General features: G+C 42.7%; 1 protein-coding gene across 2 annotated transcripts in view; it reads left to right on the forward strand.

Annotated features, from left to right (window-relative positions):
• LOC141127122 (probable tRNA methyltransferase 9B) overlaps positions 1–17,585 on the forward strand; it is a 53,367-nt gene extending 35,782 nt beyond the window's left edge. For both annotated transcript variants that reach the window (XM_073613329.1, XM_073613328.1), the window contains one exon: positions 16,432–17,585. In XM_073613329.1, the coding sequence (XP_073469430.1) occupies positions 16,432–17,354 (923 nt within the window). In that variant the 3' untranslated portion in view covers positions 17,355–17,585. The remainder of the gene's footprint in view (positions 1–16,431) is intronic.
• Positions 17,586–18,108: the final 523 nt, after the last annotated feature.

Below are 18,108 nucleotides of genomic sequence, written 5' to 3' on the forward strand. Positions count from 1 at the left end.
TATATCTCTGGTAGCAGATTAACTCTGTTCTTAAATAAGGCTTTTTCCTCCCAGTGTGCCATAAAGAGATTGGCAACACTGGGAGCAAACTGAGCCCCCATAGCTACCCCCCTGGTTTGAAGAAAAAATTGCTTTCCATACCAGAAATAATTCCTCGACAGTCAAAACTTAAGACTATCTATCAAAAAGTTTTTATGTCTTCTGGATAGGCCAGATGCACTGAAGGCCCAATGCACTGATGATAAAGCATCCTCATGGCCGTAATTAGAAAACTGGAAGAGGAGACTGTCAAGGATTCCAAAATTTGGATGATATGTTTAGTATCCTTTAAAAAGGCATTGGTTTTACTGACCAAGGGTTGGAGAAAGGTGTCAATATATTGACCCATAAATAAAGATACAGGACCTCTGCGCTACTATAAATCTGAAATGAATAAAACATATATATACAGAGAACGTGGAGATGCTGCAAAATCAATATGGTGATCACTAGTCACCTAAATAAGATAGAAAGTATATAATTAAATTATATGTGATCTTGCGCATAAATCTCAGTTGCAGTGAATGGTTGAGAAAAGTGCTAAAAATAATCGTGTGTGCGGCAAAGTCACCAACCAATAATAAAACTTTCCACCAATAAACTCATCTACAAAAAATGTGCTCACATGTGTAACAGAATAGGAATGCTCAATACATAACACAATACGTGTGCAAGCTATAAACATCAAAAAGGGTGTATACAATGAATGTTCATAAAAAAGTGTTCAAAATCATGTGCAAAACACTCAATGTATCCTGTGAAAATACTAAATAAAGTTCCAATAAAAAATTCCAATGTGTAAAACTTTCAAGAGTCTTCACCAGCAGATGAAAAATAAATAATGTGTTGACCGTGGTTCAAAAGATATCCCTTCATTGTGTTCCCATTGCTCTTACCTTGAGAGCATGAATCAAATGCCTTGACCATTCCTAGGACAATCACCTCGGTGTTGGAGCCCACACTCAATCTAGATAGGGGATGGATTCTTGATGCAATAGGTGAATATCTCCTCCAGCCCGGTATCCGGATCAGATATTACTGGATTTATTGCATATCTATTATTTATTGCATATTTATTGCATAGAACAACATACCCAGAGATGTGCAATAAATCTAGTAATATCTGATCCGGATACCGGGCTGGAGGAGATTTTCACCTATTGCTTTAAGAATCCATCCCCTATCTAGATTGAGTGTGGGCTCCAACACTAAGGTGATCGTCCTAGGAATGGTTCAAGGCATTTGATCCATGCCCTCAAGGTAAGAGCAATGGGAGCAAAATGAAGGGATATCATTTGAACCATGGTCAACACATTATTTATTTTTTATCTGCTGGTGAAGACTCTTGAAAGTTTTACACATTGGAATTTTTTATTTGAATTTTTTAGTGGAACTTTATTTAGTATTTTCACAGGATATATTGGGTGTTTTGCACATCATTTTGAACACTTTTTTATGAACATTCATTGTATACACCCCTTTTTTGATGTTTATAGCTTGCAGATGTATTGTGTTATGTATTGATCATTCCTATTCCGTTACACATGTGAGCACATTTTTTGTAGATGAGTTTATTGGTGGAAAGTTTTATTATTGATTGGTGACTTTGCCGCACACACGATTATTTTCAGCACTTTTCTCAACCATTCACTGCAACTGAGATTTATGCGCAAGATCACATATAATTTAATTATATACTTTCTAGTATATTGACCCAGCATGAAGAGTCAATACCGTTAACTATCGGTCTCCCAGGAGGATTAACACTATCCTTATGGACTTTAGGTAAAAAGTAAACTACAGTGGGGCAAAAAAGTATTTAGTCAGCCACCAATTGTGCAAGTTCTCCCACTAAAAAAGATGAGAGAGGCCTGTAATTGTCATCATAGGTATACCTCAACTATGAGAGACAAAATGTGGAAACAAATCCAGACAATTACATTGTCTGTCTGATTTTTGAAAGAATTTATTTGCAAATTATGGTGGAAAATAAGTATTTGGTCACCTACAAACAAGCAAGATTTCTGGCTCTCACAGACCTGTATCTTCTTCAAGAGGCTCCTCTGTCCTCCACTCATTACCTGTATTAATGGCACCTGTTTGAACTTGTTATCAGTATAAAAGACACCTGTCCACAACCTCAAACAGTCACACTCCAAACTCCACTATGGTGAAGACCAAAGAGCTGTTGAAGAACACCAGAAACAAAATTGTAGACCTTCACCAGCCTGGGAAGACTGAATCTGCAATAGGCAAGCAGCTTGGTGTGAAGAAATCAACTGTGGGAGCAATAATTAGAAAATGGAAGACATACAAGACTACTGATAATCTACTTCGATCTGGGGCTCCACGCAAGATCTCACCCCATGGGGTCAAAACGATCACAAGAACGGTGAGCAAAAATCCCAGAACCACACGGGGGGAACCTAGTTAATGACCTGCAGAGAGCTGGGACCAACGTAACAAAGGCTACCATCAGTAACACACTACGCCGCCAGGGACTCAGATCCTGCAGTGCCAAAGATGTCCCCCTGCTTAAGCCAGTACATGTCCGGGCCCGTCTGAGGTTTGCTAGAGAGCATTTGGATGATCCAGAAGAGGATTGGGAGAATGTCATATGGTCAGATGAAACCAAAGTAGAACTGTTTGGTAGAAATACAACTCGTCGTGTTTGGAGGAGAGAGAATGCTGCGTTGCAACCAAAGAACAGCATACCCACTGTGAAGTATGGGGGTGACAACATCATGCTTTGGGGCTGTTTCTCTGCAAAGGGAACAGGACGACTGATCCGTGTACATGAAAGAATGAATGGGGCCATGTATCTTGAGATTTTGAGTACAAACCTCCTCCCATCAGCAAGGGCATTGAAGATGAAACGTGGCTGGGTCTTTCAGCATGACAATGATCCCAAACACACCGCCCAGGCAACGAAGGAGTGGCTTTGTAAGACGCATTTCAAGGTCCTGGAGTGGTCTAGCCAGTCTCCAGATCTCAACCCCATAGAAAACCTTTGGAGGGAGTTGAAAGTCCGTGTTGCCCAGCGACAGCCCCAAAACATCACTGCTCTAGAGGAGATCTGCATGGAGGAATGGGCCAACGTACCAGCAACAGTGTGTGACAACCTTGTGAAGACTTACAGAAAACGTTTGACCTCTGTCATTGCCAACAGAGGATATATAAAAAAGTATTGAGATGAACTTTTGATATTGACCAAATACTTATTTTCCACCATAATTTGCAAATAAATTCTTTCAAATGTCAGACAATGTGATTGTCTGGATTTGTTTCCTCATTTTGTCTCTCATAGTTGAGGTATACCTATGATGACAATTACAGGCCTCTCTCATCTTTTTAAGTGGGAGAACTTGCACAATTGGTGGCTGACTAAATACTTTTTGCCCCACTGTATATGTGCTCGTCAGAATAGGGGGTCTAGGTATAATGCTTCCTTTGTGTTCAAGGCTCCTAAATGTTTCCCTCTTTCAATCACGAAATGCAACTCGCCTTTGTATTCTAACATGGGGTCCTTAGCTATTATACTATGTGTTGGTGTCACTAAGTAGATTCTCCATTTCATTCCTATAGTACACCTTACTCAACACAATCAGGCCTCCACCTTTGTCCGTTGGACGGATTACCAGGTCCTTCCTGTTCATTAATGATTCTATACCTTTGTTAAAGTATGATGGGTCATTAACCTTTCGTCCGCAATTTATATACAGGAAAGCCCTGTCATTAAGAGATAAATTAGCTTCGGGAGTCATTGACCCACCAGTACATTTCCAAAATAGGATTGTCCTGAGTGCAAGCAGGCTAGGTGTAATATTAGAAAACATAAAGACTTTGTTGCGTCTGCTACTAACAAAAGTAGCAAATTAAAGAGCAAATTAAAGAGCTAATAACATGTAACAAGATAGGTGTAGTGTACATGTTAGAATGTGAGTGTGGTTTACAATACGCGGGGAGGACCTCGAGGTCTTTACACAAGAGGATTGGAGAACACGTGAACAATACTAAAAAGGGTCTCAAAACTCATAATGCCTCCAAACATTTTAGATTGTTCCATGATTACAACCCCGCAGGGTTGAGATTCTTGGGGGTCGAAAAGGTGACCAATCATTGGAGGAGAGGTAATTTTCATCCGGCTACTCAGTTGATTTGAATCCTTTTCGGTGTATGAAACGAAGGTAGGAGCCCCCACAGGGTTGAACGTGGAGTTTGATCTGAATTGCTTCACCTCAGATCGATAAAACTTTTGAATAGTAAGTTAGGGCTTTACAATAGATGTTTACAGGATTTTGCATGAAATGTTTGTATAAAAAATTTGTTTTATGCTATGTCTTTTAGATTATGTGTTTAATCTCTGTACCAGTGATGGGAACATACAGGGTGGGTGAGATACTTCCGGAATCTATAGGACAGTGTTGTTCCTTTATCACGCCTTAGTGGGCAGACTTAGGCTATCGAGCGCGCCTCTCACACGCCACGCATGTCTGACAGTGCACGCTGAGGGGGCGGATATCATTACGCCTCTCGAGTGTCCTGGTTGACGTGGCGGCATGTGCTGCGGAGGGCGGGCTTGAGACCTCAGCCACGCCCCCGAGCATCCTTGTCTCTATGGCAATGTACGCTGGGGGGGCGGATGTTATTATGCCTCTTGAGCGTCCTGGTTGATGCGGCGGCGTGTGCTGCGGAGGACGGGCTTGAGACCTTAGCCACGCTCCCGAGCATCCTTGTCACTATGGCAGTGTACGCAGCCGGGGGGGGGACATTTAGTTAACAATTACGATAGATGGATTATATATAAAGACGTCCAGAGCGGGCCCCCGTGATATGCAGAGGAAGTCCCGCCCACAAGGACGGTGCGCGTGCGGACAGGAAGGCTCTGACGTTATTACAGCCACCTTTCAGATTCACTAAGACGCTGTGTTTGTGGTACAAGTTTCATTTCCTAGCACTGGGGATTCAGTGCTTTATTTGTAAGTAACTTTCTTATCCAAATAAACAGTTTTTTTAAGCACAAGCAGAGAGCACTATATATGTTCTATTGATTTTGCATGAACCTCGATGATATCTACTGCATACGTGAGGGTGTTATTGTTGCCATATATCTGAGGCCGGATTTCGATCATTGGAATAATATAGAGGCAGGATTTCATCCTTCGATTACCCCTGTGGGGAATGCTCGAATGACCTTTCTGTTAATTCCACAGAGTTAGGTGAGTGGCCTGTACTAACGGTGGTGGAAGCACAGATAAGGATGCACAGTAACTACGATTGTATTCGAGCACCCTGATCACTACTGAGGACTTATTCTTGTGTGTTGGTGCCTTTTTATACGTCACCTTTGGCTCTTAAACTATATGAACTGGGACTGTCCATATCACAGAACTGTCAGACATTATTTTTTGCGCTGCACTATTTTTTATTTTATGTCTGTTCAAGGAGTGCAATATATTGACCTTGAGTGTCCAGTTGCTTATGATAGGTGTATTAGATTTGTGTTTGTGCTGACTGAACTCATTTGCTTAGTTTTATTATTTCCCCTCTGTGATAGGCAGATTCTGTGCCCCTCTGTGATGGGTGGATTCTGTGTCCCCTCTGTAATAGGCGGATTCTGTGCCTCTGTGAGAGGCAGATTCTGTGAAAAAAAAACAACTAAGTGAACTTAAGTGCCCAAGCCTCTGCCTTGACTGTCCTGACTGCCTGGTTTAGCATAAAAATCTGTGTCAGCATAGGCAGTACAGCTGGCCCTCCTGCTTGGCAGCTGCCAAGGCCTCCCTCTTGAACAGATGGGGCTCGGGCCCAGTATAGGAGGGCTGGCTGTACTGCTTTATCAGCGGCCCTGTGTCTACTTATCCACCTATATTGGGGTTTTTCAACCGGGGAACTTCAAAAGGTCCCCAGGGGTGCCGCGCCAAAAAGACACAAAGCCCTGTACAGTCCGACCATGAAAGGGTTACTGTGTTAAGTTCTGTGTACAGAGATTAGGGAGAGCACATCCCGTCCCTCCTCCAGGCTCTCTCCCTCTCTATGCTATTGTCTGTATTTTACCGGCAAAACTGAAAGCTTGCGGTTTGTGTGAAACACCTGGTCTGGCTAATCTACGAAAAACAAAAAAATGGAAGAACCTGGTGCTAAAAAGCACAGTAATACCCCTCTGGATTTTTGTAGACAGACCAGGTAATGTAGTAAAGTATTTTATTATACATATACAAAATAACAAGAAGAAAATGTATACTTTGGCATAAAACAATTTGTAGCAAAATATGCTTGAGTAAATGTCGGTATAAAACTCAGCTGTCCTGTAGACAAAGTTGAACTAGCAAGAGCACATACTGGAAACGAAGCCTGACATGTTTCGGACCTTGTAGTCCTTCTTCAGAGGCTTATGTAATTTTTCTATACAGAGTCATAGATATTTTAAAATGCGAATGCAATGGTACGTTAGTATAACAAATAAGTACAGCAATTAAATCTATAATAATTTCAACAAGAGAGAAGAGTGCTTTATGTAGCGCTGGTAGATTTACAATCTACCGCAGGTTAGGTAAATTTAGTAAATTGTGTGATAGGAAGGTTAAAAGTTCGCCTCTGTTCCAGCTTGGCTGACGTTGTGTGTGCTGCAGTGCTGACCGGTGGGTGTCGCTGTTACCACTGGTTGGTGTTGGAAGGGCAACGTGTCAAAGTGTATAGATGCTGCTCTGTCTCGGAGGCAAGCTCGGTGGAGGTGGTCCTCCGAGTTGCATTCTGGGAAGAGGGTATTTATGGGACAGACGCCATGCTCTAGGGTTTTTTTACAGCCACCTGCTGGCCCTCCTGGCCAACAGGTATGCGTTAAGGAGCTACCCCGTGGTCCTCCGATCGGGAGTCCCACGATACAGTGGCGCAGGGGTGGGCCCAGAGGCTTGTCTGGGGCCTACCACCGCGGCCGAGGAATGGTCCTGAGCTGTCGGTCCTGTGTGACGAAGCTGGACGACCGGGGAGAGCCCAGGGGAGGACCTGTCTTGAAGGGATCATGCAGCGTGCTGGTCTAAAGAGGGGCCTGGTGACTCGGTAGAAGAACGTATCCAAAAGAAGTAACCATACAGCATAGTGTTGCCGGTTCAGCTTAAAGGTTCAGGCACTGTGACTGACTTTCACTGCAGAGAAAATCTGATACATCCTGTGGCAGAGGATAGTGCGGATTTACCCCCCAAACAAGTCTGTGGCAGAGACTTTTGATTCGTGCTGCTTACTGGCTGCTAGACCGGTGAGAGAGGCCTATCCAGACGAGCAAGGAGTGTGTTCCACGAGGGGAGCGCATTCCACCTAATTATCTAAATTCTACGGGACATTAGTTACTAAGATGGTATAAGAAGATATTTGAGTTTCTCCTGAAAGTTTCCTTTTCCACCTTTTTCCTGCTACTTACTAAAGTTTGTTTGTTCAATAAAGCATTGAAAACGTACTCCAGTGTTGGTGCGTGTGTCGTCCAGAAGTAAACTCAGCGAAACACCTAGACCCGGTGCCGGTAAAACCAAGGGAAGCAAGGTAAAGGTAACAGACCCGCTTAAACCAGCAGCTCCACCGTGAGTTAGTGCTACATTTATGGTCAAAGGGACATGCACCTCCAATCGTGTTTTATATCAATGTAACAGCTCAAAAGTTAATACTTGCAAAGATGAACCCATAGCTGCTAAAAACAAATGAGGAGGGCCCAAGGTGGGTTACCATGGATATTTCGCAAGATCAAGACCTCAATAGTATGTCAAGTGGGAGAAGATGGAAATACACAAAGGGCAAGAGAACAGAAAGGCGGCACAGATTCTCAGCTGCAAGGACTTCAGGCATATGGAGCAATGTACTCCAGCCTAGATCCTAACCACAGAGTGAGTAGAATCCTGATATATATATTAGGTTCTCTGTACATGTGTAAGGAGACAAAGGAAATATAAGATAAGGGGTATTCATGGATTATTATAAGAATATAAACGTCAAAGACAAGGCAGGAATGGGACAATTGTCCCAAGCAAAAAAGTGCCCAGTGCAAACGATGTAGTAAGAATAGTAATCGAGTAGACTGCAGATCACCAGAAAGGATTTTTTAAGTTGTATATATGAGTACTACTTACACACTACTGCCTGATGTACAAAGTGCTGTATGTCCTCATCTCCACGGCATCACTGTGGATGTTCTGGGGTGAAGTTAAAATACCCTAGATGTACCACAGCTGAGATCGATTGCACATCAGTGCAAGCGAAATCAGATGGTGGTCAGTAGACAGGGCGGGGCCGCCAACCAATGGCAGCCCAGATCCCTCAGGAAGTCCCATGACACATGGCGCAAGCGGGGGCGGGGTCGCATCCCGCATCATGACGCCACCGACGTGCGCAGTAACCCTCCGCTCTGTGCCTCAAGGTGAGGCGAGGACTGGAAGGAACCAGTCAAAAAGACAGGCAGGGGTGTCACGAGTGGGGACACAAAAAGTATCCACATAAGGGACCACTGCACGCCGGGCAGTGGGAATGTGTCCCCCGATCGGCATAACGAGCCCCCGGAAAGTGTCTACAAGGCACATAGGAGAGATACAAGATGGAAAGTGCAATGTAAAAACCAGGAAGGTGCCCCCCTCCCCGGGGAGTAGTCAGCAAAGGCAGGCTCATCACACAATCTTGCTGGGCAAAAACCCAGTCTAGGAGGAAGCAGAGATACAGATAAATTTGACAATAAACATAACAATAAAATTACAAAATACATAAGTGCTTTCTGTAAGACATAGTTCAGTTGTTCGATATCGGTGGATCTAATACATCAAATACAACAAATTACTAGTTAAAATAATTGACATGTACAGATAAATACAGTAAGATATCAGCTTGGCATAAACAGATATCGCATATGTATGTCAAATAGACATGTACATTCGTTTTCGTCCGAATGCATTTTCGTCCGAATTTCAGGTATTTTCGCTATCGTTTTAACAAACGATAATGAAAGTGCAGGATCCAAAAAACGAAAGATCTGACATAAACAAATGCTTTATTTTTGTTTTCGATGCGACAACAGATCGATTATAGATAGGAGATTCGACATGATGCTGACAATAACAATCTGTGTCCATCAAACCTGTGGTCGAATGTGCCTAACCTTAGCTCTATTAGTCCAAGATTATTCTACATAGAGAGAAAAGATTCGACATAGGGGAGAAAAGATCACTGCTGGAATTGGGTGGGGGAAGTAAAATAAAAATAATGATGATGATGAATGTTTTTGGCTGATTGTAACCAAAGAGGAGGAGCAGTAAAATAGCTAGAACTAAGTACACACGTACAGCCAACTTACTTTCACTTACGATTGCTAGCAGAGAAAGACACACACTGAATCATTTCAGAAGACAGTCAATCTTAGCTGGTCCGTTTGTCAGAGAACCTGAATTATTTAGAAATTAAGCATTAGCACAGCAGCAGAACAATAGCAAAGCAAGCTACAGTTCAACTTAAAGTGGTGTTCCACCCAAAAAAAAAAAAAACTAAATGAAAAATCCTAAAAAAAAATACAAAAAAAATTTGGATTTTTTTTTTACTCGTCTCTAAATGCCTGTTGCTAGGGGGTCCCTCGTAGTCTGCCTCTTTCAGTGCCTGGGCTGGTGACATAACTTCCGTCTTGGCACAGGAAGGGCTCAGCTCTGCTCCCTCCCTCCTGTCAATCATCTGGGACCCATTACAGGTCCCAGGTGACTGAGCGGCCAATCATGGCGCTCGGCGCCGCTCGCGCATGCGAAGTGGGTGCCAGGCTGTGAAGCCACAGCCCGGCGCCCACAGTTGCAATGCCGGCGCCGCCGAACGGAGGGGGAGACGAGCGGGGCTTCGATCCCCCACATCGCTGGACCCAGGGACAGGTAAGTGTCCAATTAAAAGTCAGCAGCTGCAGTATTTGTAGCTGCTGACTTTTAATTTTTTTTTTTTTTTTGATGGGCCCTCCTCTTTAACTTTTTCATAATAATCTGCTGCTATTGTGTTGGTGTTGTGAACTTGATAGTGATACTAGTGTTGCTAGTGTTGTGATAGCCTCAGAGGCTGCCCGTGTTGTGGGGGGGGGGGGGGTTTAATTATTATAGATTCTATATTGTAGATTGAGATTCTATATAGATTCTATATACCCTATCTTGTTACCTGTCCGATCAGTGATCACTATCACCAGTCCATTTTCTGTTTGAACTATATACATTCAACATGAACGACGAAGATTCGACAAAGCAACGAAAAACATACAAACATCGAATCTTTGGCTTATGGTGTCTGTTGAAAGTTCTAGGAAGATTCAACGGAGCAGCTAAACTATACAGCGTCGTACAGTTTAGCTGCTCCGTCGAATCTTCTTTGAACATTCGACAGACACCATGAGCCTTCAATGGATTCAACCTTAATTAATTTGGATTTTTGGACGAATGCAATTTTTAACGAAAAACGAAATGAATAAAAACAAATTTTGGGAGTAACTAAATTTAGTTATCACCATGTACCATACGGCTATGTCTTCCAAGGGGTAGACCAGGATCTTTCCTATTTATACTGGTGATATGTCTGTATATGCCATAATGCGAGTTTGGTTTTACCCACATGGTAACATCCACATTTGCACGACAATAGGTATACCACGCCTGCAGTACAGCAGTTAAAGTATTTTTAGGTCTATACCTTTCTCCATTAGGTAGGTTAATATATTTTCTAGTGTCCATGTATTGACAGTAATTACAATTACCATATATGAGCGTCCCTGTTGGTATTGTGTGATCAGATTTTTTTGTTTTATGTTTGCTATGCACGAGTTTGTCCCGTAGGGAGGGAGCTCTTCGGAATGTAATTTGTGGTCGATCGGAAACTAGAGATGTCAATATAGTGTCCAATATAGGTGCCAATATTTTTGTAAAATCTGATTAATTTGTCGATGTTGACAAAACCCAGTTATCAATTGTGTGGTCATGGGTTCTTTTTCTTGTTTCTGTGAAAAATGTAAATCATTCCAGATTTTTATTCTTGGCTTTTTTGTAGGCTTTCTTGAGGATTCCATTTGAGTATCCCCTAGCTCGCAGTCTAGTCCGTAGTATTGAGGCCTCCTTCTCAAAGAAAGCAGCGTTCGAACAATTACGTCTCGCTCTAATATACTGTCCAAAAGGAATGGATGCTAGTAATGGTTCAGGGTGGAAGCTCGATGCTTCCAAAATAGTTTTGCCCGCTGTGGGCTTTCTCAAAAGCTCAGTCTGAAGAGAGCCATCCTCCTCTTTCTTAATTGTCAGATCTAAGAATGTAACTGCAGATAGGTTATAAGTCATGGTGAATTTGAGGTTAAATGCATTACCCAAATTGATGTATTCCAAAAACTCCTCAGGAAGTAAGGTGGAGCCATCCCATAATATCATGTCATCAATGTAGCGATACCAAGCCACTACATGACTGGTATATCTGCATGCCATCACATCAGAGAACATGAATCTTTCCCACTCCCCCAAGTACAGATTGGCTTAAGCCGGGGCACAACATGTGCCCATGGCCACGCCCTGTACCTGGAGGTAGTGGGAACTATTGAGAGAAAAGTAGTTGTGCTTTAAAATGAAGGGATGCTACTATGAATTACACTAAGGGAAGGGCAACACTATTCTGTCATAGCAATGCATGTCGTATGGCAGACAGGCCTAGCTCGTGTGGAATGGAGCTGTACAAAGCCTCCACGTTGATCGAGACCAGAATAGTGTCGCGACCGACGTGGAGGCAGTCCAAAATCTGCAATATACATTTAACCTCAAATTCACCATGACATAACCTATCTGCAGTTACATTCTTAGCTCTGACAATTAAAGACGTGGATGGCTCTCTTCAGACTGAGCTTTTCAGAAAGCCCACAGTGGGCAATACTATTTTGGAAGCATCGAAGCAGCGCCAAAGCCTCCTGCTCCTCATCGTCTTCATCCTCCTCGTCGTCCTCGTCATCCTCCCCCCGTGTCCAGAGGCGGCTCTCTCCACCGGTCGCCGCTGTGTTTCCTGCCCAAGCCTGTCCCTCCTCCTGTCAAAGAAGGAGAGTGAAGCAGCCGGAGATCGGAGCGGCTGTCTGTGTGGAGAGAGACCAGCCACGCAGTGATGTCGCTGGGGGGGGGGGGGGGGGGCGGTCCGTGCCTGACATGTGTCCTCCTCTGTGTCTAACTCCTGACTGCTGCGATCTGTTCTCCACCAGTGTGGTGAGGCTGCACACTGTCCTCTCCTCTCCAGCTGCCGTCGGGTGTTTTTATGTACCCTAATGGAGGGGGGGGGGGTTGTCCTGGGGGTCTGTACTAATGGATTGGGTGTGGCTTTTCCTGGGGGGGATCTGTACTAATGGAGGGGGGGTGGTTTGTCCTGGGGGGGTCTGTACTAATGGAGGGGGGTGGTTTGTCCTGGGGGGTTGTACTAATGGAGGGGGGTTTGTCCTGGGGGGTTGTACTAATGGAGGGGAGGTGGTTTGTCCTGGGGGGGTCTGTACTAATAGAGGGGGGTGGTTTGTCCTGAGGGGCGGTCTGTAATAATGGAGAGGGGTGGTTTGTCCTGAGAGGGGGTCTGTACTAATGGAAGGGGGGTGGTTTGTCCTGAGGGGGGCTGTACTAATGGAGGGGGGTGGCTTGTCCTGGGGATCTATACTGATGGAGGGGGGTCTGTACTGAGGAAGGTCTCTACTGAGGGAGGGGTTTATACTTAGTGAGGGGTCTATACTTAGTGGAGGGGGGTCTGTACTGAGGGTTGAGAGAGAGAGAGAGAGAGAGAGAGACAGGCCCAGGAAAGCTTTCAGGGAAATGCACCCAGGGCACCAGAGGGCGAGGACAGTGCTGAGAGAACGCCACCAGAGGGAAAGCCACACAGCCTAGCGCCATCCCTGGCGGAGAAAGGAATGGCGTCATTGCCAGAACACAGATCTGGGCTCTACCCAACGGAGTCACCATGGGCAATTCAGAGTGAGCTGACTCATGATCAGAGGAACTGTTGTTGCTGTATCGCTAGGTCAGGTGAGAGGGCCGATCGGCCTTTATCTACTAGCGTCCATAGGAACTGCAGTCTCTGACCATCTCCTCTATTATAGCTGCAGTCTCTGAACATCTTCTGTACTATGTCTGCAGTCTCTGACCGTCTCTTGTATCATGTTTGCAGTCTCTGACCATCTCCTGTATCATGTCTGCAGTCTCACTGATGATACAGACAGGACTTGTCCTGTCTGTTGGAATTAAAGCTTTTGCCCTCCCCTCTGCAATTTATTGTGATGGGTGACCTCACTGACAAATAGAGAGGCTCAAGATACAAGAGGACCGACTCGCCTTGCATGTAAAAGGTTTGGAGTCGCAAGATCCATCATCCCACCCAGCGTGGCATCTTTACAGCATTGAAGCACCAGGAACCAAGGGTTCAGAGCTTGTTTGACCCACTGCTGTATGGCATGTGCGTCCACCGTATTCGGTAAGAGTACCCAACTTTCTATCTGAGAATTCCTTGAAGTTTTTTTACAGGCATTTGATTGGCTCACTTGGATTACATGTCAACACCCTATCCTTTCCATGCACTTATTTGGACTTTGGCATACATTTCTTGTGAACTCTCACCGTGTTTTACTTTTTGTTTTTTTATTTGCATTGCATGCATCAACATTTGTATACGTTTTTCCATGTGTCATAGTGGGTTCACACTTACTATATCTTCACTGTCACTGAGAGCTAGTGATTTACTGTCACTAGTCCTTTTATTGTGTGTTTTTATTTTCAGTTTCATGCAAAGATGTTTCCATTCATTTGGTCTCATTATTCAGCTCTACACTAATTTTTGTATATTGCTTTAGACTTGGAGTGTTAGCAGCTATTTGTCTCTCTAGTTCGATTTGGTTTAGCGCAGTATTTTTCCCCTTTTTCCACATCTCCTGTACCATGTCTGCAGTCTTTGACCATCTCCTGTATTATGTCTGCAGTCTCTGACCATCTCCTGTACTATGGTTGCAGTCTCTGACCATCTCCTGTACTATGGTTGCAGTCTCTGACCATCTCCTGTACTATGGTTGCAGTCTCTGACCATCTCCTGTACTATGATTGCAGTCTCTGACCATCTCCTGTACTATGGAAGGGGGTATGGCTGGAGGGTTCTCAATAAAATACTGCACCTCATCCCAATGATCAATAAAGAGCAACAATTGGGGATAGAGAAGGGAATTATAAGGGGGCCAAGGAATTTAAAGATTTGTTACACAAAATTATTTAAAAAGTATATAATTTTATTGGTATACAAAGTAGCAAAATGTATAAAGTACAAGGGTGCAGTACATATAAAATCACTATACAGATGTATAGAAAATACAGCAGGAACCGGCCAGTGTGTAAACAGGCAGGTTTTTTGTCAGGTAATAAATTCCTACATGTTTCGTCAACTTTGGCTTCCTCAGGGAAAGATGATAATACCTGTACACTTCTGTAAGTTCTAAAAAAGAAAAAAAACATAACAGTATTTGCTGATAATAAACAATCAATTAATTTGTCAGTGATTTTATCAATAAATGAATGCTGGACATGCATAAAAAAATAATCCCCTCTCATGAATGCCCAGGTCAACCTGGGGGTGCCTTGTGCCCCTTGGTGCTCACTGTGAGTACTTGGTAGGTACCCATTTTTCCATCTGGGGGGCTTTGATGTTGACCTGGGCATTCATGAGAGGGGATAATTTTTAGTCATGTCCAGCATTCATTTATTAGTCAATTTTTATTGCACCCATACCGAGCATTTGCATGAGTACACATGCAAATGCTCAGATTCTTGACCTGATTTCTGGGCAGCATCACAGATGAACGGTGGGGGAGTTACAAGCACCAATCTCCCTGTATAGCTTTTCCTGACAGACACTTCTCCTCCTCTCCTTCCCACGGCTGTCAGGTGAGATTGGTGCTTGTAACTGCCCCCACCTCTGCACCGATCACCCCCGACTGTCCCCATGACCCCTGTGTCACCACCTCCGGGTCCCCCTGGGTCCTCCCTGGCTCCTCCTTCGGGCCCCCCTCATCCTGGATCTCTCATTTACCGTCTCCTTCCTTTTCTGAATGCACAGAGTCTGAACCTGTGCTTACGATGTCTCAGTTTATGAACGGGGAGGAGCCTGTTTCCTGTCCATTCATCTTCAGTGCAGCTGAGGCTGCAGCGAAAGGAACTGGGGAATCTGTGTCCTCAGTTCCTTTCCCTAATATTTCACCAAAGCCACCCCCCCCCCCCCCCATCAGGGCTAATAGAAAAATGATACTAATTAAATAAAAAAAGAAGAAATTTTAATAAACATTTAAAAGTTAAATTGTAAAAAAAAAAATTAAAAACACTGCCACCAACCTCCCTCCCCCCCACCACCATCAAAAAAGGAAGCATTGTAAAAAAAAAAAGAAAAATAACAAAAAAATCTAAATAGTAAAAAATAAAATTGTAAAAAAAAAAACTACTGACACAGTCCATGCCCCGTTAGTGCCCATTAGTGCTGCATATTAGTGCCAATGTCAATAACATAAAAAAAAAGGATCGGCCCTTTTACTCGGTCTTAAAGTGGTGTTGGTGCAACCCTAGTGAGGTTATTTACAGTATTTGTACTGATGTTATATTTTAATCATTTTTTTTGCTTGGTTTGTTAATTTTAAAGGTTCTTTCCATTTTTTTTTATTTTTTGTTAGAATAAATTCTAAATTTGTGATTACCTTTATACAATTTCGGTTTTTGTAGATTTTGCGCATGTTTTAAAAAGATATTTGCATGGGTATATCCCTCTTTTAGGGCATGAATTAGTCTGACTGTAAGGATACAGAAGTTCACTGTAGTAGATGTAGTGTTGTCAGCTTTACAACAAAAAGTTAGGACACTCTGTTTTGGCAGATCAATAGGAATTTTTCTGCCCTTGCAGGATTTTACATACATTTTAACTGAAGCAAAGAAAGATCAGCTCTTCTACCTTGCCAGACATTGCTGTGTTATGTGGTAGAGGTATGTAAGGCCAGCTATAGATGGTTCGAATCTCGGCCAGCTCAGCAGATTCAAACCATGTATGAGTAGGCTGAATGTACACATTTTGTGTGGCACAACCAGCCTGCCGGATCTATCACTAGCGGCTGGCATAGCTGCTAACAATAATCACTGTCTTCTCCCAACAGGAGAACCCCCCCCCAATGGATCAGTGGGAGGATTCCCCCCATCAACACTCTGTATTGATAGGGAAATCGAGCAAATTTCTTTCCTGCAACCCAGGGCAATACTGGCCCAAAGCAACATACATTTAAAAAGGAGTACATTCGAAAAATCCACACACTTACTATATAAAAAAATTCTAAAATTGTTTGGCATTCTTATGACCTAGCATAAACTTCTTTTTTTTTTTCTTCAGTAATCCATCATTTTTCAACCAAGGAGCGCCGCATACGAGCTATTAAAGAGATGGCTCGGATTTTGAGAATTGGTGGACGGATGATGATATATGTATGGGCAATGGAACAGAAAAGAAGGACATTTGAGAAGCAAGACTTGCTAATACCATGGAATAGGGAGCCACAAAAGGCTTCAGAAAAAAGGAAGGACCTGACTGAACCAGATTTCAAGAACCTGCCACTGATCAATCCTTTGAGTAGGGTTCACAGCAATATGCTTTCAAATAGTAGGACTAAACATTCTTCATTTGTTGATAGGATGCCTTTAACATTTAAAAATGGCCTCCGTTCATCAAGATGTTTAACACGGTCCCTAGAATCAGGACTGGATAAAAGCAGTATGTATGTAAGCACTGACCAGAAGCATGGAAGCATTCTACGTAGACTGTACAACTATTGCACTGAATTAGGAAAATCCGCAAACGTGCATCCACCCAGATTGTCCAAACCTCATTTCGTAAAACAAATTGGTGACCTTCTACCAAAATACATACAGGACCTGGATAATAATACTAACAAACTCAAAGAGTTATTTACCTTTCCACTTGCTAACAATAGTTATTGCACATCTTCCAATGTAGAACTTGGCGGAGAAATAATCAAAGACTTTGGTAATGTTCCATTACCAGATCTGAAATCTAATTGCAATGGACCAGTTGATATGAAGCTGTGTTCAAACTCTGACACTAAATGTAAAAAAGATCAACAGATCCCCACAATTGACAATACAGACTATCTTCGATATTATCACATATTTAAACAAAATGAACTTGGTGATCTCATAGAACAATATATTCCTGAACTCCTCGTTGTAAGCACATTTTATGACCATTCCAACTGGTGCGTCGTCGTAGAAAAGAATCCTCTTTGGAAAACGTGTTAAGTACTCATAATTGCTACAATTTTTAACCTGTTATGCACAGAAAATTACTACTGCACAAAGTTATGGATCAGTTCTAATGATTATCAAAAATACTTCTTCCTATTTTTAATTTACTAATTTTTTTTATACCTTTTTAACATTTTTTTTATTTAATAGCTGTGAAAAATGTAAATATTGTTCATCATATTTTAAATAAATCTTTTATACCGGAAAATATTTTTGAATAAATGTTATTCTTTCTTCAGATGTTGGGATGGACAAGGTACAAAGTCATTAAAGTGAATCTGTCTGGAGGAAAAGATGCAGTTACAATTTAACCCAACTACTTATCTCCCAGTGCAATATCCATGCCTCACTTACTGTATCTATTGAGAAGCGTCAACTTTAACTTTTTACAGTGCCTTTTAAAAAGTATTCATACCCCTTGAAATTTTCCACATTTTGTCATGTTGCAACCATTAACGTAAATGTATTTTATGTGATAGACCAAAACAAAGTGGCATATAATTGTGAAGTGGAAGGAAAATTGATAAATGGTTTTCAACATTTTTTACAAATAAATATCTGAAAAGTGTGGCGTGCATTTTTATTCAGCCCCTTTACTCTGTTACCCCTAACTAAAATCTAGTGGAACCAATTTCCTTCAGAAGTCACCTAATGCAGTTTGCGAGAAGCCATGTGGAAGGGGTGCTCTGGTCAGATGAGACCAAAATTTGACTTTTTGGCCTAAAAGCAAAACACTATGTGTGACAGA

Source organism: Aquarana catesbeiana, linkage group LG02 (assembly GCF_042186555.1).
Source record: "Aquarana catesbeiana isolate 2022-GZ linkage group LG02, ASM4218655v1, whole genome shotgun sequence".
Lineage (NCBI taxonomy): Eukaryota > Metazoa > Chordata > Amphibia > Anura > Ranidae > Aquarana > Aquarana catesbeiana.